At 36.6% G+C, this 23,385-nt stretch overlaps 1 protein-coding gene across 1 annotated transcript in view; it reads right to left on the bottom strand.

Annotated features, from left to right (window-relative positions):
* NUDCD1 (NudC domain containing 1) overlaps window positions 1–23,385 on the bottom strand; it is an 89,889-nt gene that overhangs the window by 12,900 nt on the left and 53,604 nt on the right. The window contains exon 8 of the mRNA XM_068983828.1: window positions 22,657–22,782. Within this exon, the coding sequence (XP_068839929.1) occupies window positions 22,657–22,782 (126 nt within the window). The remainder of the gene's footprint in view (window positions 1–22,656; window positions 22,783–23,385) is intronic.

Raw genomic sequence — 23,385 nt, 5'->3', positions numbered from 1 at the left:
CCTACCTTCACAGAAGCACTATTCCCAACAGCCAAGACATGGAAACAGCCTATGTGTCCATCCAGGTGGATGGATAAAGTTGTGGAACTCAGTCATAAAAATGAATGAAATAATGCCATCTGAAGGAACGTGAATGCAATTAGAGATTATCATATAAGTGAAGTCAGAAAAAGAAAGACAAATACCATATGGTAACACTTATATGTGACAACAAAAACTGCATAAACGATCCTATCTATGAAAAAGAAACAGACTCACAGGCATAGTCAATAGACTTGTGGTTGCCAAGGGGGAAGGTGAATGGGGGAGGGACAGACTGGGAATTTGAGGTTAGCAGATGCAAACTATTACACATAGAATGAATAAACAACAAGGTCCTACTACACAGCACAGGGAACCATATTCAATATCCTGGAATAAACAACAATGGATAAGAATATAAAAAATATATGTGTATAACTGAGTCAACAGATGCCACAAATCCCACTGAATTCACAACTGTTTACTTTGGTAGCTGAAAGTAAAATGGGACAGCAAATAAGAAACAAGGAAAAGGATGTCTGTTTGCGGAGGACACTGTCAAAGGTAAGAATAGTATCCAACAGGTTATTAGCAGTGGGAAAAAACAAAAACAACTCATGCAGAACCAGAACTTCTTAACGGAGTAGACTGAGACTACTTAGTGTAGGAGTAAAGAACCCAACTTAACATCAAATGCTCCTAGGGGCTTTACTATATAGACATACACAGCATGGTAATTAATGTTCATTCTAATGACATTCAACAATCAATAAAATGGCACTTTCTCTTCAGAATGCTCTATATAAGATTTTGGGTAAATAATACATTTTCTAAGATCCCATTTTAAAAACAAGCCCTAAAGATAGTTTTAGCACTTAAATGAGAAGAATTAATTTATACCAGACAATTTATTTGAAAAACTCATTCTTTGTCAATGCCAAATAATCTTATTGCCTTAAAAATGCCCCTCAAATTCATAAAACCCTTTGACCAATAAAACAGAATTCCTAATTTCTTCTATTCTCATGTTTATTATAGAAAAGGTAGCATTTATCTTTGAAATACCAATGAAGATTACAATTAGAGTAAAATGATGGTAGAGAATCCGCCTGAAATGCAGGAGACCTGGGTTCGGAGAAGGGATGGCAACCCACTCCAGTATCCTTGCCTGGAGAATTCTATGGACAGAGGAGCCTGGCTGGCTACAATCCATGGGGTTGCAAAAGAGTCAGAAATGACTGAGTGACTTCACTTACTCATTCTCTATAGAAAAACTTGGAACATGAATTTCAAGTAGTCAACTGATTGTCTTTTTCCTCTCTTTCAAGTAGTCAACTGATTGTCTTTTTCCTCTCTTTGCAAATCTCTTCACTTAGCAATTAAAGACTTCTGAAAATCATATGTCAAAGTGAAGACATTTAAACAAGCTTTAATCACTGTTATTACCAAATTAAACTGGAAAGCAGTATTATGGAAAAGGTTTTATCTATTCATAAATAATGTATCTCTTGGGAGGTCAGACCAAAAAGTTAATGACATGAAAACTTAATTCCAATTTCATATTTTGTACACAGAATAAATTACTAAAATTCACCCTGTTCTTAGGCTTCCCAGGTGGCTCAGGGGTAAAGAATCCATCTGCCAAAACAGGAGACACAGGTTTGATTCCTGAGTCAGGAAGATCCCCTAGAGAAGGAAATGGCAACCCATTCCAGTATTCTTGCCTGGGAAATCTCATGGACAGAGGAGGCTGGTGGGCTACAGTCCATGGGGTAGCAAAAGAGTTCAACAAGACTTAGAAACTAAAACAACACCTCTGTTCTTATTATTACTACCCATGAAGTATTGAGTTGATTTATATCTAATACTGAATAAGGAAAAACACTCCCCCGTTTCTCCCTTTTTCTCACACTATCACACTCAGATATTTCTGACACAGATGTATAGGTTTTGTCACTTAACCACCAATTCTCTGACACCAGGTGGGTGTCAATTAATTCAGATCTATGTGGAGGTAGCATCAGATTCCACAGGTTAAGTGCTCAGTCCCACAAGACTCCCCTGCTCCCCCTACCACCCCAATTCAGATGCCAATCACAAGTCCCAAGTTGCCACCTATACTTCTGACTGGCTGACCGTAAATCAAGAATTCCAAAGACCCTCTCTTTGGGTTCAATAATTTGCTAAAATGGCTCACAGAATACAGGGGAACACTTATATTTATTAGTTTACCATAAAATGATATGATAAAGGATAACTAAGAACATTCAGACAGAAGAGATGCACAGCAGAAGCTACCAAGGAAAGGGAACAGAGCTTCCATCCCTTGTCAGGCACGCCACCCTCCTAGTATCTCCATGTGCTCAATAACGCGGAAGTTTTACAAGCTCTGTCCTTTTGGGAATTTTACAAACATTTCATCACGTAGGGATCAGTCATTAACTCAGTCTCCAATCTCTCTCTCCTTCCTGGAGGTTAGGGGAAGAAGGCTACTGCTGAAAGTTCCAATCTTCAGATCTTGGTGTGGTCTTTCTGGTGACCAGCTCCCATCATGAAGCTATCTAGGAACCCACCAAGTACTGCCTCATTAGAGTAAAAGCCACTCCTATCACCCAGGAAATTCCAAGGAAATTAAGAGCAATGTTAGAAACCAGGATCAAAGACCAAAAACTTAGTGCTCTTATTACTCAGGAAATTACAAAGGTTTTAGGATCTCTGTACAAAGATTTTAAGATTTACTGATCTCTCACTGGGCAGAGATCAATAAATACTTTTTCATAGCTACATTATTTAATCCTATTTAATCTTCACTACCTGAGAATTCCCATCTTATGGGGGGGAAAAAAACCTCAAACTCAAGTGGTTAAGAGATTTAGGATAAGAAGCTAATAACGTATATATTCTGCTTGGTCAGTTGTGTTGGAAAGTTGTACATGTGTGATATGTCTAAAATCGATGTCTTAAAACTACCAAAAAGTCTTATAAAATCTTGACTTTAAGGCCAGTATGGCTTAATAAAAGTAAGCTAGGGGAAAAAATGGTAAAAAATGAGAGACAGTCAGTACTGGAGAGCAATGACTTTTAACTATGGTCTCAACTGGTAGCAAAATCAATTTAGTTAGACCAAGAAAACAATTTTCTATTTTACTTCACTAAAAATAGTATGGAATAGAGTACTAAAAAATGTCTTGTACAATATGAATGCAGTATCCCAGGTGGTGCTAGTGATAAAGAATCCACCTGCCAATGCAGGAGATGAGGGTTCAATCCTTGGATCAGGAAGAGCCCCTGGATAAGAAAACAGCAACCCACTCCAGTACATTTATTCATAAAATTCCATGGATAGAGGCACTTGGAGTGCTACAGTCCATGGGGTCACAAAGAGTCAGACACGACTGAGTGACTATTACACTGGGCTTCCAAGGTGGCGTAGTGGTGAAGAATTTGCCTGCCAAAGCAGGAGACGTCAAGAGATTTGCATGGTGCCATCCCTGGGTTTGAAGACCACCTGGAGTAGGAAATGGCAACCCAGTCCACTATTCTTGCCTGGAAAATTCCATGGGCAGAGGAGCCTGATGGGCTACAATCCATGGGGTCACAAAGAGTTGGATATGCCTGAGTGATGGAGCACACACAATAATGGTAGTGCTGTTTTGGGAAATTTTTGCTTCAGATATATTCATGTTATATGTGTATACTGATCTCTCAACTTAAGATATTATCTTATACAGTGAGTCATAAAGCCTGCCTGTAGACCACAGTGAGGATCCTAGACATTATTCTAAATGTGACAAGATTGGAAGCCAGTATAGAGAGGAAAAAAACAGGGACATGACAAAATCTAAGTCCTTTCCAAAGACTACTTTAACCTTCACAGAAAGTACTTACTAATTCAAACGGGAAGATCAGTTTAAATAGGGAAACCTGGTGAACACCATGAAATCACATTTAATGCCACAACAGAAGGAAAACAGTAAATATCAACCAAGGGCCTCCTAATGTGATACACTGGAAACATTATTTATATAAGGTTCCTGGAAAAAATGCAAACTCAGAACCTGACCTCGAGGAAGCATTGAAAATAGTCTATAAAAGGTAGAAAACAAAGTCAGTGTCATAAGGCTGCCTGGTTGGATGTTCCAGACTAAAAGAGACTACAGAGACACCACAACTCGATGCAATATGACACATGTGATTGGATCCTGAATCAGGAAAAAAAAATTGCTGCAAAGAATGTTACCTGAGCAACTGGTAAACTCTGAATATGAACTCTATATAAGATAAAAGTATTAATGTATATCAATGTCAAATTTCCTGAATTGTATTGTATTGCAGCTCTGTAAGAAAATGTCTTTTTAGTATATATGTGAGGCACTGGGGTAAAAGGGCATGGTATTGTCAATTTACTCCTGAATGTTTGAAGAAAAAGAAATGGAGAAACAAAAAATGTGGCAAACTGTTAATAATTACTGAAATCTAAGTGAGGGATATGGTTATGGGCTGAGTTGTATCCCCTCCCAGATTCATATGTTGAAGTCCCAAGCCTCAGCACCTCAGAATGTGACTATACTTGGAAAGATCTTCAAACAGGCAATTAAAGCACCAGGAGACTAGTTTTGCAACAACTGCTGAAGGACCTTCTCCAAATGGAAAAGAAAAGGCCACAATTAGAAACAATATATTAATAGGATAATACACCACAATCCAGTGCAAGTTATCCCAGGATTGCAAGGATCAGTGTGATACACCACAATAACAAATTGAAGAATAAGAACCATATAATCATCTCCATAGATGCAGAAAAAGCTTTTGACAAAATTCAACACTTTATGATAAAAACCCTCCAAAAAGTGGGCATAGAGGGAACATGTCTCAACATAATAAAGGCCATAAATGGCAAACCTACAGCTAACATCATGCTCAACGGTAAAAAGTTAAAAGAATTTCCTCTAAGATCAGGAACAAGACAAGGAAGTCCACTCTCTCTCCTTTTATTCAACACAGTTTTGGAAGTCCTAGCCATGGCAATCAGAAAAGAAAAAGAAAAGGTTTGCAAAATGGTGAAGTAGTAGTAAACTGTCACTGTTTGCAAATGACATGATACTATACATAGAAGATCCAAAAGAGGCTACCAGAAAAGTGCTGAAGCTCATCCATGAAAGTTACATGATACAAAATTAATAAAGATCCACTGCATTTCCATACACAAACAAAGAAGGGCTCAATGCAAAGATGGGCTCAATAAAGGACAGAAATCGTAGGGACCTAACAGAAGCAGAAGATATTAAGAAGAGGTGGCAAGAATACACAGAAAAACTGTACAAAAAAGATCTTCACGACCAGATAATCACAATGGTGTGATCACTCACCTAGAGCCAGACATCCTGGAATGTGAAGTCAAGTGGGGCTTAGGAAGCATCACTACGAACAAAGCTAGTGGAGGTTACTGAACTCCAGTTGAGCTATTTCAAATCCTGAAAGACGATGCTGTGAAAGTGCTGCACTCAACATGCCAGCAAATTTGGAAAACTCAGCAGTGGCCACAGGACTGGAAAAGGTCAGTTTTCATTCCAATGCCAAAGAAAGGCAATGCCACTATTGCACTCATCTCACATACTAGCAAAGTAATGCTCAAAATTCTCCAAGCCAGGCTTCAGCAATACGTGAACTGTGAACTTCCAGATGTTCAAGCTGGTTTTAGAAAAGGCAGAGGAACCAGAGATCAAATTGCCAACATCCGCTGGATCATGGAAAAAGCAAGAGAGTTCCAGAAAAACATCTATTTCTGCTTTATTGACTATGCCAAAGCCTTTGATTGTGTGGATCAAAATAAACTGTGGAAAACTCTGAAATAGATGGGAATACCAGACCACCTCACCTGCCTCCTGAGAAATCTGCATGCAGGTCGAAAAGCAGCAGTTAGAACTGGACATGGAACAGAAGACTGGTTCCAAATAGTAAAAGGAGTACGTCAAGGCTGTATATTGTCATCCTGCTTATTTAACTTATAGGCAGAGTACATCATGAGAAACGCTGGACTGGAGGAAGCACAAGATTGCTGGGAAAACTATCAATGACCTCAGATAAGCAGATGACACCACCCTTATGGCAGAAAGTGAAGAACTAAAGAGCCTATAGGAGACAGGGAGAATAAAAGAAAAGCAGGCCCTGGCAAGGGCCGCAAAAGAAATTTATAATCACTGATAAACTGGATGCTATAACACATGAGACTCTTGTAACAAGTCCAGAGGAAACAGTTCGTAATCTTGAAAATAAGATATGATCCTGGGGTCGGAAAACCGACCCCAGACTGGTTTCTCAACTGGCGTCTCAGAGTCACATTTTTTACGTATCTGGTGGAAAGTCTATAGATAAGAATATTAGTTTTACTGTTTCCTAATTACTCAATGGTTAATGATCATTTTGTTCTTTTTCCCTGAAGGCCACATGAGTTATAGTTTAACTGCCCGCATATTCTTTCATTCACGGCTGAAAGGATAATAAAGCTGGCTTGGATTCAGTTTCAGCACCTTCCCCTTAAAGCAGTGTTGGTCCCCTGATCCTCCCTTTTCTCTGAATTCTTGTGTCTCATTTCTCATTCTCTCACCATATTGTGGTTTCGGAAACCCTGGTTGTCAAGCTGGACTCAACAGAGCCTCTTGATGAAAGTGAAAGAGAGTGAAAAAGTTGGCTTGAAGCTCAACATTCAGAAAACGAAGATCATGGCATCCGGTCCCATCACTTCATGGCAAATAGATGGGGAAACAGTGGAAACAGTGGCTGACTTTATTTTTGGGGACTCCAAAATCACTGCAGATGGTGACTGCAGCCATGAAATTAAAAGACGCTTACTCCTTGGAAGGGAAGTTATGACCAACCTAGACAGCATATTAAAAAGCAGAGACATTACTTTGCCAATAAAGGTCCATCTAGTCAAGGCTATGGTTTTTCAAGTGGTCATGTATGGATGTGAGAGTTGGACTATAAAGAAAGCTGAGTGCTGACAAATTGATGCTTTTGAACTGTGGTGTTGGAGAAGACTCTTGAGAGTCCCTTGGACTGCAAGGAGATACAACCAGTCCATCCTAAAGGAGATCAGTCCTGGGTGTTCATTGGAAGGACTGATGTTGAAGCTGAAACTCCAATACTTTGGCCACCTGATACGAAGAGCTATCTCACTATCTCATTGGAAAAGACCCTGATGCTGGGAAAGACTGAGGGCAGGAGGAGAAGGGGACGACAGAGGATGAGATGGTTGGATGGCATCACTGACTTGATGGACATGGGTCTGGGTGGACTCTGGGAGTTGGTGATGGACAGGGAAGCCTGCCGTGCTGTGGTTCATGGGGTTGCAGAGAGTCGGACACGACTGAGCGACTGTACTGAACTGAACTGAACAAAGAAGGACCAGAAAGAGAAATTAAAGTAACAATCCCATTTACCACTGCATCATGAAGAATAAAAAGCTAGGAATACCTACCTCAGGAGACAGAAGACCTATACTCCAAAAACTGTAAGATGCTAATGAAAGAAATCAAAGATGACACAAGTAGATAGAAAGATATATTAATTTTCTTGAATTGGAAGAATCAATATTGCTGAGATGACCATACTACCCAAAGCAATGCACAGATTCAATGCAATTCTACCAAATTACCAATGTCATTTTTCATAGAGCTAGAACAAAAAAATCTTAAAATCTGTATGAAGTTACAAAAGACACTGAGTACCCACAACTACCTTGAGAAAGATGGAGCTGGAAGAATCAGACTATACTGCAAAGCTACAGTCATCAAAATAGTATTGTACCAGTACAAGAACAGAAATATAGATCAATGGAACAGGAGAGAAAGCCCAGAAATAAACCCAAGCAGCTATGGTCAATTAATCTACAATGGAGACAAGATCTTTCCAGGTTGCTCAGGGGTAAACAATCTGTCAGCCAATTCAAGAGAGGAGGGTTCAATCCTTGGGTTGAGAAGATTCCCTGGAGAAGGGACAGGCTACCCACTCCAGAATTCATGGGCTTCCCTGATCGCTCAGATGGTAAAGAAACTGCCTGCAATGCAGGAGACCTGGGTTTGATCCCTGGGTCAGGAAGATCCCCCAGAGGAGGGCATGGCAACCCATTCCAGTATTCTTGCCTGGAGAATCCCCCATGGACAGAGAAGCCTGGTGGGCTACAGCCCATGGGGTCGCAAAGAGTCAGACATGACTGAGTGACTAAGCACAGCACACATAATGTATTAACACAGAAAACAGAAAACAGCATGATCTTCTTGGGCCTCAAAACACAGCAGGGAAGAAAGAGGTCTCAGGAACCTTTTGGGCTTTCCTGGTAGCTCAGACAATAAAGAATTTTCCTGCAATGCAGGAGACCCAGTTCAATCCCTGGGTGAGGAAGATCCTCTGGAGAAGGAAATGGCAATCCACTCCGTTATTCTTGCCTGGAGAATCCCATGGACAGAGAATTGGGCTCCATGGAGTCACAAAGAGTCAGCCACAACTGAGTGACTTTCACTTCAAAGGAGACAAGAATATACAGTGGCGAAAAGACAGTCTCTTAAAAGTGGTGCTGGGAAAACTGGACATCTAAATGCAAAAGAATGAAACTAGAACATTTTTTAACACCATATGCAAAAATAAATTCAAAATGGATTAAAGACCAAAATATAAGACCAGATAATATAAAACTCAGAGGAAAACACAGGCAGAACATTTGGACATAAATTGCAGCAATATCCTTTTCAATCTGTCTCTCAGAGTAACGGAAAGCAAAAGAATAGTTTATTATTTTAAAATAAATAAGAAATGGAAAACAAAAATAAACAAATGGAACCTAATTAAACTCAAAAACTTTTGCACAGCAAAAGAAACTACACACAAAATGAAAGGATAGCTCACAGGATGGGAGAAAATATTTGCAAACAATGCAACCAACAAGAGATTAATCTCCAAAATTTACAAACAGCTCAAGCAGTTCAATAGCAAAAAAACAATCCAATCAAAAAATGGGCAGAAGATCTAAACAGACATTACTCCAAAAAAGACGTACAGGGAATTTCCTGGCAGTACAGTGGTTAGGACTCAGCAAGCACTTCCACTCCCAGGGGCCCAAGTTCAATCTACGGTCAGGGAACTAAGATCCTGCAAGCTGTGCATTCAAAGGAGAGAGAGAGAGAAAAGAAGACATAGAAATGGCCAAGAGGCACATGAAAAGAAGCTCAACATCACTAATTATTAGAGAAATGCAAATCAAAACAACAACGAGGTATCACCTCAAACCAGTCAGAATGGCCTTCATTAAAAGTCTACAAATAATAAATGCTGGAGAAAGTATGGAGAAAAGGGAGCTCCCCTGCATTGTGGGTGGGAATGTAAACTGGTACAGCCACTATGAACAGTATGGGGATACCTTAAAAACTAAAAATAGAGCCACTATATGATCCAGCAATCCTACTCCTCGGCAAATATCCAGAGAAACCCATGGTCAGAAAGGATACATGCACTCTGGTGTTCACTGCAGCGTTGTTTACAATAGCCAAGACATGGAAGGACCTAAATGTTCATGAACAGACGAATGGATAAAGAAAATGTGGTACATATATACAATGGAATATTCCACTAAGAAGAGTGAAATAATGACATTTGCAGCAACATGGATGGAGATTATCATACTAAGTGAAGACAGAGAAAAACAAATACATCACTTTTATGTGAAATCTTAAAAAATGACACAAATGAACTTAGTTAGAAAACAGAAAACACTCACAGGTTTAGCAAACAAACTATAGTTACCAAAAGGGAAAGGTGGGGGAGGGAGAAGAATTTGGGAGCCTGGTATTGACAAATACACACTACTATATTTAAAGCAGATAACCACCAAGGACCTACTGTATTACACAGGGAACTCTACTCAATATTCTATAATAATCTAAATGGAATACAAACTTGAAAAAGAATAGATATATGTATATGTGCAACTGAATCACTTTGCTGTATACTTGAAACTAATTTACAACATTCTAAATCAACTCTGACAGTAATTACAAAAAAAAACACCCCTCAACTAGTTAACCTAATACAACCTGACCTAACACAAATTGAGGTCAACCAACTACAGCATGTACATATTTTCAAGTATAAATGGAAAAACTGCCTACAGAGACCACGTACTGGGCTATACACAAGTCTGAATAAATTTTAAAAGACTGGTTATCTCTAATAAGCACAATGAAGTTAGTGAGAAATTAGTTTAAGAATACACACACACACATCAAAAAAATCCCTACTAAATGGGAAATTAAAACACCTAACCTTATAAATAAGAATGAATCAAAGAAAAGAGTAAAGGATATTAGAAAATATGTTAAGCTGAACCAAAATAGTGTAACTTATCAAATTATATGGAACCGAGTTTAAATGGTGCTTTGAGAAAAATTTATTGGTTTAAATACATTTATCAGAGGAGAGGTGCTACAAACCAATTACCTATGTTTTCACCTAAGAAGCTAGAAAAAGAGGAATAAACTAAACCCATAATTAGTAGATAAAATAGTAAGAGAAAAATGAATAAAATACAAAATGGATAAATAATGTAAAAAAATCAATGAAATCAAAATAGGTAACTTAAAAGATTAATAAAATTGATAAATTGATAAAAGGCTGACAGAAAATAGAGGAGAGTAAACATATAACAAAGTACAAAAGAGGAGCCATTACTACAATTCTATAAACATTAAACAGACAATGAGAGAGTATTTTGAAGTACTTTTGCCAATAAATTCAACAGCTTGGATGGGATGGATTAATATATGAAGGACAACAATGATCATTACAAGCTAAAGAGGAAACAAAATCAGAATGGCTCTGTATCTACTAACAAAGCTAACCTCAATTAAATCCCTTCCCACCAAAAAACTCCAGGTACAGGTATTTTCAGTGACACATTTTACCAAACACTTAAAGAGCAAATAATATCCATCCTGTACAAACTCCATCAGAAAATAAAACCTCTCAATTCAAGAGGATGGAATTACTGTTATTTGAAGAAAAAAATTACAAGAAAATCAGACTAATATCCCTTATGAATATAGAAATAAAAATCCTTAAATGCTTTCATTTTTAATTAAATGATAAAACTGAACATATTAACAGAATAGAAGACAAAATTCACATAATCAAAGCACATGCCCAAAAAAGTACTTAAATTCACGATTAAAAAGATAAAAATCTCAGCAAACTAGACTATAGGTGAGTTCCTCAACCTAACATATGAAAACCCTAATATCATATTTAATGGTAAACTATTCAATCTTTCTTCCTAGGACCAGGAATAAGATAAAGAATTTTACTCTCATCATTGAAATTCAACATTGCATCCGATGTCCTACTTAGCACATTAAGACAAGAAAAAGAATTTTAACTATCTTTATTCAGTCATTATACTGTACATAAATATACTTATCTACCAAAAAGCACTAGAAAAAGAGAATTTATAAAAGTTACAATACAAAGTCAATGAACTTTACTTCTGTGTAAAAGACAGAGATCTAGAAAAGTATATTGGAAATCTAGAGAAGTATATGCTAATTACAATAGCTTCCATAATATGAAATAATGGCATTAAACTGAACACTAAATACTTCAAAATATCGCCAAGAAACATTAAGACAAACCTAAGTCAATGGAGACATACAATGTCCACAAATGACACATTATTAAGGTATCGATTCTCAAAGTTGGCCTACAAATTAAATGCAATTCCAATAAAAATCCAAGCAAATATTTCTGTACAAATTGAAAAGCTGGCTGTGATTTTTTCAAAAACAAAACCAATTTAGGAAAATAAAAACAAAGATCCAAGACTAGAACTATCTGATAGCAAGACCACTACAAAGCTATAGAAATCAAGCCAATATAGCACTCTCTAAACAAGGGATCAGCAAACTTTTACTTAAAGGGTCAGACAGTAAAAACTTCATGGCTAAGGGCCATATGGTCTCTTTTAAAACCACTCACCTGTTTGTATTACAGTTTTTATTTCAACAAAACTCTTTTACCAATGGGGTGGGGGCAGGTAACCAGTAGGTTCTTATCCTGTTCTAGATACGAACCATTTGCCACAGATGTGTATTACAAATATCTCTTCCTCACTGCAAGTTTCCTTCTATACTCTCATAATGTTATCTTTTGAAGATGTTCTGAATTTTGACCCAACTGAACACTTGTTTTTTTACACTGTTTATATGCCCTGTCCAAATAATCTTTACCTACTTCAAGGCCACAAAAATTTCTGTTTTCCTCTACACACTTGTATAGACATGCAATCCATCTATAATTGATTTTTGCATATGGTGTGATGTAAATGTCAATAAATTACTTTCCTATGGCTATCTAACAGACTATAGCCATTTATTTTGATCATCTTTCCCCCCACTATATTGTAGTATCATCCTTGTCACATATCAAGGATGTGCTAATTGTATTCATGTGTTAGATTTATTGTCCATAACAACGAAGAAACTGCATTTTTTAATTAAGTATTTATCAAATCCTCCAGCTAGAAACATGAAGACTTTCTCTTATCTGGTGTGTAAGGGGCAATCTCCCTGGGAAAAAGATTGGAGAATAAAGAAAGAAGTCCTCTAACTGGGACTTGGCACTTAAGATAATTTCTGAAAATATCCTTGTACTTTATAAGATTTCAGATGAAAGTTTATTATTCTATCTAAAACAAAACATCTAAGAATATCTTCCCATAAGATGCTCTGTATATATGAATTCATATTCTAAGAAAAAATGGTCAGTCAAGTAACAATCTCATTGATACCTCAAGTGTTAAGTCACTCAGTCATGTCTGACTCTTTGTGACCCCATGGACAATAGCCCACCAGGCTCTTCTGTCCATGGAATTCTCCAGTAAAGAATACTGGTGTGGGTTGCAATTTCCTTCTCCATTGACACCTCAAGGGAAAGGCTAAATTCTAGTGGACTGAGGGCTTGATACTATGTAGAAATTTTAAGAATCAAAAAGTATGTGATATGCAACTAAATAATCTTTCTTTGCAGAGAAAAGAAGGTAAAAACGGAACTGAAGACAATTTCAAATAGGTCCATCATAGGTAACATCAATAATAAAACAATTGGCAACAAACAATTGACATTATATTTTCATAACCCTGAAAGAAACTGAAGTGCTTTCATTTGAATCACACTTATGACACCAGCATTCCCGTGATACCCACATTAACTTGTAAGAAAACAATTATTCTAAAAATTCTTGCATTTCTGCACATCTTTCTGGCAGAGGCACTAATGTGTTCTAGACTACTATCTCATGGTGGTGTTAGAACAACCAACCTTGGAAGATAAATGGTCTCCCTCCAGAGCAAAAATTAGACTTGTTAGTAAACAAGTAGCATACTCTTTCTCTCCTGAGTGAAGTAGACAAGTTTTCTGGCTACCTCCATATTACACTGCAGGAATTGGGGCTCAGGGACTGGTCCAAGTGTTGATACTCTAGCTAATGTTACTACTGTCAGTAATATAACTGTCCTTTCTGACCCAAGTCTTGAGTTTTTTACCAGCATCTATGAAACAGTGGCAGACTAACTTGTTAGCTTACAGGAAAGTTAAAAATCTCAAACCCACTGCCATTTTGGAGAGAACGGATGCTGACAGAGCCATGGCTCTCTTAGAAAACATGAGGGCCTTATGGTTTAACTTATACAAACCGAGTGAAGTCTGTGGGGACTGGTAACAAACATGCAGATCAAATTGTACAGTAAATCAGGCAATGAATAGTCCCCTCCTTTACTGCCTGGCAATTAGGAAGAATTGGGGACAGGGGTGGAGACTGCTTCCAGGGAAGAAGCTGATTCATAGTCAGCTGCTTGAATGGTGCTCTGGTAGTTGCTAACTCTTCCAAAAGAGAACACCTCTTCATCAATCTAGTCAGATTCAGTAACAACTAGCAGTAGGATATGTATCCTTCCATTTTCAGACACTGTAACAGAGATATACATCTACTCTGATCATGAAAGCAGGGGAATTATTACATAGCTTCATTGCTACTATAGTCAAATTCGATGTAATCAATAAATTATAAATTCAGTACCCCAAGGAGCTTGAAAGCTGGAGAACCACTGATTTAGATACTTTCTAAATGTACTTCCTTCCTCTATAAACTCTGAGCCTACTCTTAATATCTTTTTGAAAGAATTAGGATACAGAATACATGTAATTTCTATTTTTCTTAAAGACATTAATCTAAAAGAATTATTTCCTGTTTGTACTTCCTCTGCTTACTGTCTCAATGACTTATAAGTTACAAATATTCTTTTCAGATGTTTCATTCTCATGTTTTAAGCAGTGAATGACAAACACCACATGATCTAGAAAATTCACTGTAGTTTAATATTTTAAAAACATCCTATCACCTTTTGATGGTTCAAGGCTATATTTAATTTGATCAGTGTTGCCTGGCAGTAATAAAATGCAAGGCACTTACAAAATTTTAAGTTTTCTAGTAGTCATATTAAAAAGTAAAGAGAAATGGGATATATTAATTTTAATAAATGTATTTTACTTAACCTAATCAATTATCATTTCAACATGAACATTCATATAAAAGTCATTATTAATAATATATCTCATATTCTTTTTTTCATGCCAAGTTTTCAAAATCTTGTTGTATATTTCACACTTACAGTACCTCTCAACTAGTCACATTTCAACTGCTTAAAAGCTATGTGGCTAGTGGTTAATGTTTTGGAAAAAAGTTTACAGGAAAGTTAAAATAATTCATTTTCAACTATATCTAAATTCTGATTTGAGCTTTACACCCCAGAGATCACATCTCATTACTTTTCTTCTTCAATTCTGAAACTTAATATTTCTCTTTATTATGTTGCTACATATATGCATTTAACATTTTACTTTCCAAATGCCAAATTCTAACCCTGATTTACATTTCATTCAGGGAATTTATATTTTGGAAAACCTGTCATTTACAATATAGAGTTATGACCTTTCTGTTTTAGTACTTCTTCTCCTCTAAAATTAGGACATATACTGACCTTTCCATGTATAGGTAATTTCAAATTGTCCGAAGTCATGACAAATGAAATAAAGAAGAGAAACTTGAAATAAACACTGCAAAAAAGAGTACAAATTACCCAAGTATTTGAAGCCTAAAATGGTTGTACTACTGAATAGCCACAATGCTAGAGCCTCCTTCATTCCTTTCCCCAATGACTAGCCAAGTAGTAGCTCTTGGGTATAACAAGAAACTATTTTTGTACAAGCTACATTTAACCACCTAGACCTTGATTTTCACACAATACACTGACCTACCACATCTGTTTTTTAAAAGAAGATGGACTGAGTATTATTTGTTGGAGATGTTCCAGTTATTATCAGTCCACTTATTCCCAAACATCCATGTTTATGCATTTTTATTTCATGGAATCTTGGCCTATATTCATAAAAAGTGACTAATAATAGAAAAGTCAAATGCTTATCATTATACAGAAAAACTTTGGCCTCAAATTTAACTCAACTGAGATACTGGTTCAAGATAGAAATGAAAAAGGATACTGACTCACCTCCTCCCATGAAAGAGGGGCAGGCTTTTAATTCAACATCCATCTAGGAGCCTCCTGAAATACACTTCAGGGACAGAGGCCAGAAAGCACCATCTCCTGCATGCTCCCTCTGCATCTCTTCAGAGCACCAGTATCTCCCAGAGAGAACCTTGTACATACATCTGGTGCCCCTGCTTTCCCATCTAGTACCCTGGTTTTTGTGGCTGCCGCCCAGGGGATGCTCACTGTTGGCCTGGGTCTGGTAGTCAGTGCGGCTTGTGTTCCTGGTACCGTGGGACTATAGCAATTAGAGACAGTTCCTGGTTGGCTACCACTATCAGGGCTTAATGCAGATGGCAAGATACACTCCAGTCTTTCTGTGAAAAGGACTCTGCCTGTCCTAGAGCTTCAGAGTAGCGATAGGCTTCTCGGGTGACCTATCTAAAAGCTTACTGAGTTGTTTTTTGGAGGCTGAGGCCAGTGGTCGCCATCTTTGCACATTCCCTCTGCCTTACTCTAGGTCACTGGTATTTCTAGGAAAGGAGCTTGTATACTCATCTGGTGCCCCAATTTTTGTGACTGTCGCCCAGGGTACACCTCTAGATCATCTGGCTCTGGTGTACAGTGGGACTTACGTCTGCAGTCCACAGGACTGTACATATTTGCATACTTTAAAAGCTGATGTCTGAGGGTCTGGTTTCCAATCAGACTGAATTCAGGTGCTGACTGAGATCCTCCATTTTGGGATGCTAACAGGTCTTGCCACACCCTCAACTACTGAAAGCCAAAATAAGATGCTTGGACAATCACAAAGTTTGAGAGGCAACAAAAAACTAAGGGCAGAGTGCAACAATTAAGTTTCATCTCCTTTATAAGACCACTTCTTTAACTAGGAGAGGTGGCTATTTTATTTAATGGACAGAAACCAACACAGAAAGTCAAGGAAAATGAAGAAACAGAGGAATATGTTTCATAGGGAAAGCCAAGATAAAACCTCAGAAAGAGACCTTAATGAAACAGCAGTAAGTGATTTAACTGATAAAAGAATTCAAAATAATGGTCATAAAGATGCCCACCAAGACTGAGAGAGGTAGGAACAAACAAAGTGAGAACTGCAATAAAGCTTTAGAAGATAAAAGAAAGTGTCAAATAAAAGTCACAGAGCTGAAGAATGCAATAACTGAATAAACTAAAGATGAGAAGACACAAAAGGATCACTGAGGCCAAACTTAGGATAGTTCAACTCACTCAATCAGAGCAGCAAAAAGGAAAAACAATGAAGAAGTGAAGACAGCTGAAGGGACGACATCAAGCAGACTAACGTTTACACCATGGAACCCCAGAAGGAGAAGAGAGAGAGAGAAAAAGTGACAGAAAACTTTTTGAAGATAGATTGGTGGAGATGTTCCATTATTTGGGTAAGGAAACAGATAACCAGACCCAGGAAGCCCATAGAGTTCCAAATATGGAGACCCCAAAGTCAGACCCATAAGACACCTTGTAATTAATGTGTCAAAAGCTAAAGAGGTGGAGCAAGAGAAAAACTTTTTACATACAAGGGAACCCCATAAGACTATGAGCAGATTTTTTCAGCAGAAACTATGGAGGCCAGAAGGAAGTAGCACAATACTTCAAAGTGCTGAAAGGAAAAATCTTCCAGCCAAGAGTACTCTACCTGGCAAAACTGTCATTCAGAATGGGAGGAGAGAGAAAGAATTTTCCAGACAAGCAAAAACTGAAACAGTACATCCCCAATTGACCAGCCTAATAAGATATGTCAATGAAACTTCTTTAAGCTGAAACAAAATGGAGCTAATTAGTAAAAAGAAAACCATAAAAGTATAAACCTCACTGGCAAATGTACAGAATATAGTAAAATTCTGAATAACCTAAGTGGTAAAGGGTGTGGGTTAATTTATAAAGACAGTATGACAAGAGTAGTAAAAATAAAGAAACAACAATTTGCTGAGGGATAAACAAGATAAATGGGCTTCCCTAGTGGCTCAGACAGTAAAGAGTATGCCTGCAATGCTGGAGGCCCAGGTTCAGGCCCTCGGTTGGGAAGATCCCCAGTAGAAGGAAATGGCAATACACTCCAGTATTCTTGCCTGGAAAATCCCAAGGATGGAGGAGCCTGGCAGGCTACAGTTCACGGGGTCGCAAAAAGTCAGACATGACTAAACAACTAATACACAAACAAGATAAAAAGATGTAAATTGTGAGATGAGAAACAAAACATGGGGTAGGGGTTGTAGAGCTTTAGAATTGTTCAAACTTGTTATAAACTTAAAATAGAGTGTTATAAACATAAGTTGTTTCATGTAAGCTTCATGGTAACCACAAACCAAAAACCTCAAGTAAATATAAAGAAGATAAAGGAATCTAAACATACTACTAGAGAAAATAATTTAATCACAAAAGAAGTAATAAATGGAAGAAGAAAGGAAAAGAGCAACTGCAAAACAGAAAATATATTATTAATAATTACTTTAAATGTAAATTGATTAAAATAAAACCATCAATCAACAGAGTGGATGAATGAACTAAAAAACTTGAACCATTTATATGGTGCCTATAAGAGACTCACTGCATATAAGGAAACATGAAGACTAAAAGTAAAGAGATGGAAAAAGATATTCCAGGGAAACCAAAACAAAGCGGAGGTAGCTCAATTATAGCAGACAAAATACACTTTAATACAAACACTACAATAAGGCACAACAAAGGTCACTATATAATAATAAAAGGGTCAGTCCAATAAAAATTTGTACATATTTATGAACCTAACATAGGAGCACGCTTGTCTATAAAAAGCAAACATTAACAAACCTAAAATGAGAAAGGAAGGGTCAGCAATACAATAGTAACAGGGTGCTTCAATAAGCCACCTTCACCAATGCACATATTATCCAGACAGGAAATTAATAAGGAACTATTGGCCTTAAAAGATACATTAAACCATATGGCCTTAATAGATATAAACAGAACATTCCACCCAAAGGCAACGGAATAAACATTCTTTTCAAGCATGCATGGCATATTCTATAGGATAGATCATCTTAGGCTAAAACACAGGAATTAATAAAACTGAATCGTATCAAGATCTTTTGTGACCACAAAAAACTTGATATCAACTATAAGACAAAAACTCAAACATTTACAAATATGTGGAGATTAAATTCAATGTGAATTCAATACACCAAAACTTATGGAACACAGCAAAAGCAGTTCTGAGAGAGAAATTCATACCAATAACTACCTACAATAAGAATGATCCCAAATAACCTAACTTGTACATCTCAAGGAACTAAAAATTAACCAAGTTCAAAGTTAGTAGAAGGAAGGAAAACAAAAATCCAAGTAAAAATAAATGAAATAAGAGACTTAAAAGACAATGTAAAGATCAATAAAACTAAGAATGGATTTCTTGAAAAAAATACACAAAATTGACAATGCTTCAGGTAGATGTGCCAAGAAAAAAGATAAATGAAATCAGAAATGAAGGAGACATTACACCTCATACCACAGACATTCAATGAAGTATAAGAAACTGCTATGGATAAATTATATGCTAACAAATTGGACAACCTAGAGGAAATGAACAAACTTACCAAAACTGAATCATGAAGAAACAGAAAATCTGAACACGCCAATTACTAGTAAGGAGTAATCAAAACATCTCAACCAAAGTCCAGGACCAGGTAGCTTCACTAATAGTTCTACCAAACATCTAAAGAATTAATACTAGTTTGTCTCAAACTCTTTTTGGGGAGGGGGAAGAATAGGGGACGTGTTCTAACTAATTTTGCTAGCTCAGCATTACCTTGATATAAACCCAGACAATAACACCACAGAACAGGAATCTACACACCGATATCCCTGATGAACACAGATGAAAAAATCAAGAAAAGCCTAGCAAGTAAAATTCAATACATTAAAAGGATGATACAACACAAAGCGTTTAATTATTCCAGGGCTACAACGATGGTTGAGTAGTTGCAGATCAATAAATGCAATCATATACTATGTTAACAAAATGAAGAATAAAAATCATACTATCATCTCAATAGATGCAGAAAGCACTTGACAAAATTCAACGTCCCTTTATTGAAGGGTTTATTGAAATAAACCCCTTCTTGTGTTTATTTAAAAACCCTCAAGAAGAAACTGGGCCTAACATAATAAAAGACATACATGACAAGCCCCCATTTAACATCATACTCAACGGTAAAAAGTTGAAAGCTTTGTTCTAAGATCAAGAACAATGATAGCCACTCTTCCCACTTCTATTAAACATACTATTGAAAGTCTTAGAAGAGCAATTAGGCAAGAAAAAGAAAAGACATCCAAACTGAAAGGAAATAGAACTGTCACTTTACAGATAGGATATGATATTGTATCTACAAAACACTACAGATTTCACCAAAAAACTGTCAGAACTAATACACAAATTCAGTAACATTGCATGATACAAAAATAAACAGGTATCTGTTACATTTCTATACACGAATAATGAACTATCAGAAAGAGAAATTAAGAACATAACCTTATTTACAGTTGTATCCAAAAGAATAAAATACCTAGGAATACATTTAATCAGGGAGGTGAAAGTCCAGTACACTGAAAACTGTAAGACATGGTGAAACAAACTGAAAACATAAATAAATGTACTCAGGGACTGTAAGAATTAATAATGTTAATATGTCCATATTACCCAAAGCAATCTACAGATTCAATGCAATCTCCCTAAAATTCCAATGGAATTTTTCACAGAAATAAAACAATCCTAAAATTTGTATGGAACCACAAAAACCCCAAACAGCTAAAGCAATCCTGAGAAAGAGAACAAAGCTGGAAGCATCATGTTCCTTGACTTCAAACTATAATGCAAAACTATAAATCAAAACAGTAAAGTATTGGCATAAAAACAGATGCATAGATCAATGGAACAAGACAGACAGCCCAGAAATAAACCCATCTATATCTGGTCAATTAATTTATAACAAAGGGGCAGAATACATTATTATACTTAAATAAGATATTAACACTGAGCTCTGATTAAATATTTAAAGTATGTAAAAAATGCTGCAATATTTAATTAAACACTGTCCCTATAAACTGTGATGTAATGAGGGATTGTTTATATATTTCTTAAAGATAGGATCTGCTTATAATAAGTCTGTCATTCATGCTCTATGGGAACACATTTTATTCAGACTGCAGTGGTTTAGAATCTTGAAATTATAATTTATGATCCTGGTATTTAGGGAAAATTATGGTGAAACATCCTGAAAGTCCACAGATCTAGTTTCTAATACTGGCTCTATCTCTGATCTCATGTAAACCTCACCTACTATAGCCTAACAGATCTGCAAAATAAAAAGATGAAATACAGTTCTACAGATCCAATTTTTTTCAAAGTTAGAAGGATTATCCCTGTTTATTATGTATTATACTTCTTCCCCACTCCTGATGTGTATTTCTATGACACTGAGAAGGTCCACAGCTATAACACTTCACCTTCTATAAATCCTTAAGGAGTAAAGTGACATTTGGTTGGTAAATGTAAGAAGAAAATTCCGAGTATATTCTTCTCGGCTCTATCAACTTTTTCCTCTAGGGAGCTAGAGACCTCAGAGAATAAGATGCTTCCACTCCCCCACCAGAGTCAGCCAGATCTGGTTTGGCACTGCCTGTGACTAAGGTTAGGTGCTATTTGCTAAATTCTAGGATTTAGTCAGCAGATGGGGCATTTGTACCCTAATTTGTTAGTAATAAAGGTTTTATTTCAGTCCCCTTCTATTAGTCCTTGGTTTTAACTTATAGTATGTTAAACAAAGGAAATAACGAGAAGTATCATTAACTAGATGCCTCTCAGTAACCAAGATTAAACTACTGATCAACACTACTTAGTACTACTATACTACGATGAAGTAAAATTCTCAGAGAAGTTATGTTTTACGACATCTAAGATCAGGTGCCTTCTCTATAAAAGTTAGGCAGGAAGCAGTATCTGAAAGTTATAGCTCCTAAGACTATAAGTTTAGGAGGAAAGGCCAGATTCTTCAAGAATAAATAGTCTACAGTTAGTCAAGGTTCAAGAGTTTTTCATCAGTCATACTTAGAATGATTTTCTAAAATCTAACCCAAGGCAGTAAGAGTGTGTAATGGCTCTTTACTCACAATAAGGGAGTTATCTATGGGATTATGTTAGAACTAAAAAACATCTAAGAAGCAAAATGCCAAGAAAACCTAACAACTTAGATCATCTGGGCTTTGGATCAAGTGACCAGAGTGCATAAAACAATATGATCAAGAACTCTGTTCAATTAGAGGAGTGACTGAAAAAGAACAGGAGATATGAAAGTACATGCAAATTGACTGTCACCAACAAATCAGTCTAAAAATGTTTTTAAGCACCTATCAGAATCAGGACCCTTGGCAGGTGTTAGGTACACTGTGGTAAGCAAAATGTTATCTCTGTGCTTTTCAGAAGTTATTCGTGTTATATGTTGATGGGGTGGAAGGCACAGTAGATGTAGAAATTAATCTTAAGAGTAAGTAATTTTGGTATAAGCTTCAGTGACACCTTTTTTCTACCCACTGATCTTGTGCAATTCCACATCACTTCTCCACACAGGTACAATCCAGAAATGCTCCTTTTTATAATTCCTTTGAGTATCATAATATCCAGCTATTAGTTTTTAAAAAGTTAAGTATCTAAAAAATATTACAAAAGGATAGTGAATGAAAGGAACAGTTAGATATTAAGTTGTCATATATTGCAGGCACAACTACAAATAAAAAACATGCACAGAAAAAAAACCACTGAAAGATATCACTATGCAGTAGTTCCAAACATACAACGCTGTTTAATTACGGGTGATGGTGTGAAAAGATGGCTAGTATAGGAAATGAAGAAATTTGTCACGGACAGTAAATGCCAATCAATCTTTGCAAAATAGTATTTAGTCAGTCACTTATCATTTCATCTGAATACCTTCTCTCTATTCACAAATTCTTATAAACATCATTATTAAGAACTTACCACATGAGTAGTTCTTAATGTATTGCCATCAAATCTGCATAAACTGAAGTTCTCTTCAAAGAAAATATCACATTCTTCTAACTCTTGAGCATTACAAGGAGGTTTATCTTTATCTGGATTTGGATTCTTGGACCAGAAAAGAAACAACAATAACAGCATTAATGTTTTCATATTTAAAGATGTTGAGATTACAGAAATAATGAAATATTAATTTTCAGACTCAGGACCAATAAAAACTTAAACAAAAATAGTCACAAAAAGACTGACAGAATCAGCAGAAAAAGATCTGAAAACAGCTATTAAAAACAAGTTCTATATACTCAGAGATATAAAGAAAAACAAACATTGAGAAATACAGAAGATATAAAAAAGAACTAAACTGAAATTAGATATAAAAATACAATATCTGAAATGGAAAACAAAATAGATGGTACTGACAGCTGATTAGACATGGCAGAAGAAAAGACAACCAGTAAGTCTGAGTCTACTTAAAATGGCAAGTCTCTCTAAAATAGTAATATGTGCTGCACTGTGCTTAGTTATTAATCAGTTGTGTCTTTGACTCTACAATCTCATGGACTGTAGCCCACGAGGATCCTATGTCCATGGGGATTCTCAGGCAAGAATAAGTGGGTGGCCATTCACTTCTTCAGGAGATCTTTCCAACCCAGGGATCAAACCTAGGCCTCCCACACTACAGGTGATTCTTTACTGCCTGAGCCACCAGGG

Source organism: Capricornis sumatraensis, chromosome 11 (assembly GCF_032405125.1).
Source record: "Capricornis sumatraensis isolate serow.1 chromosome 11, serow.2, whole genome shotgun sequence".
Lineage (NCBI taxonomy): Eukaryota > Metazoa > Chordata > Mammalia > Artiodactyla > Bovidae > Capricornis > Capricornis sumatraensis.
Note: the sequence above shows the minus strand (reverse complement) of the source record. Positions and strands in the feature narration are given on the sequence as shown.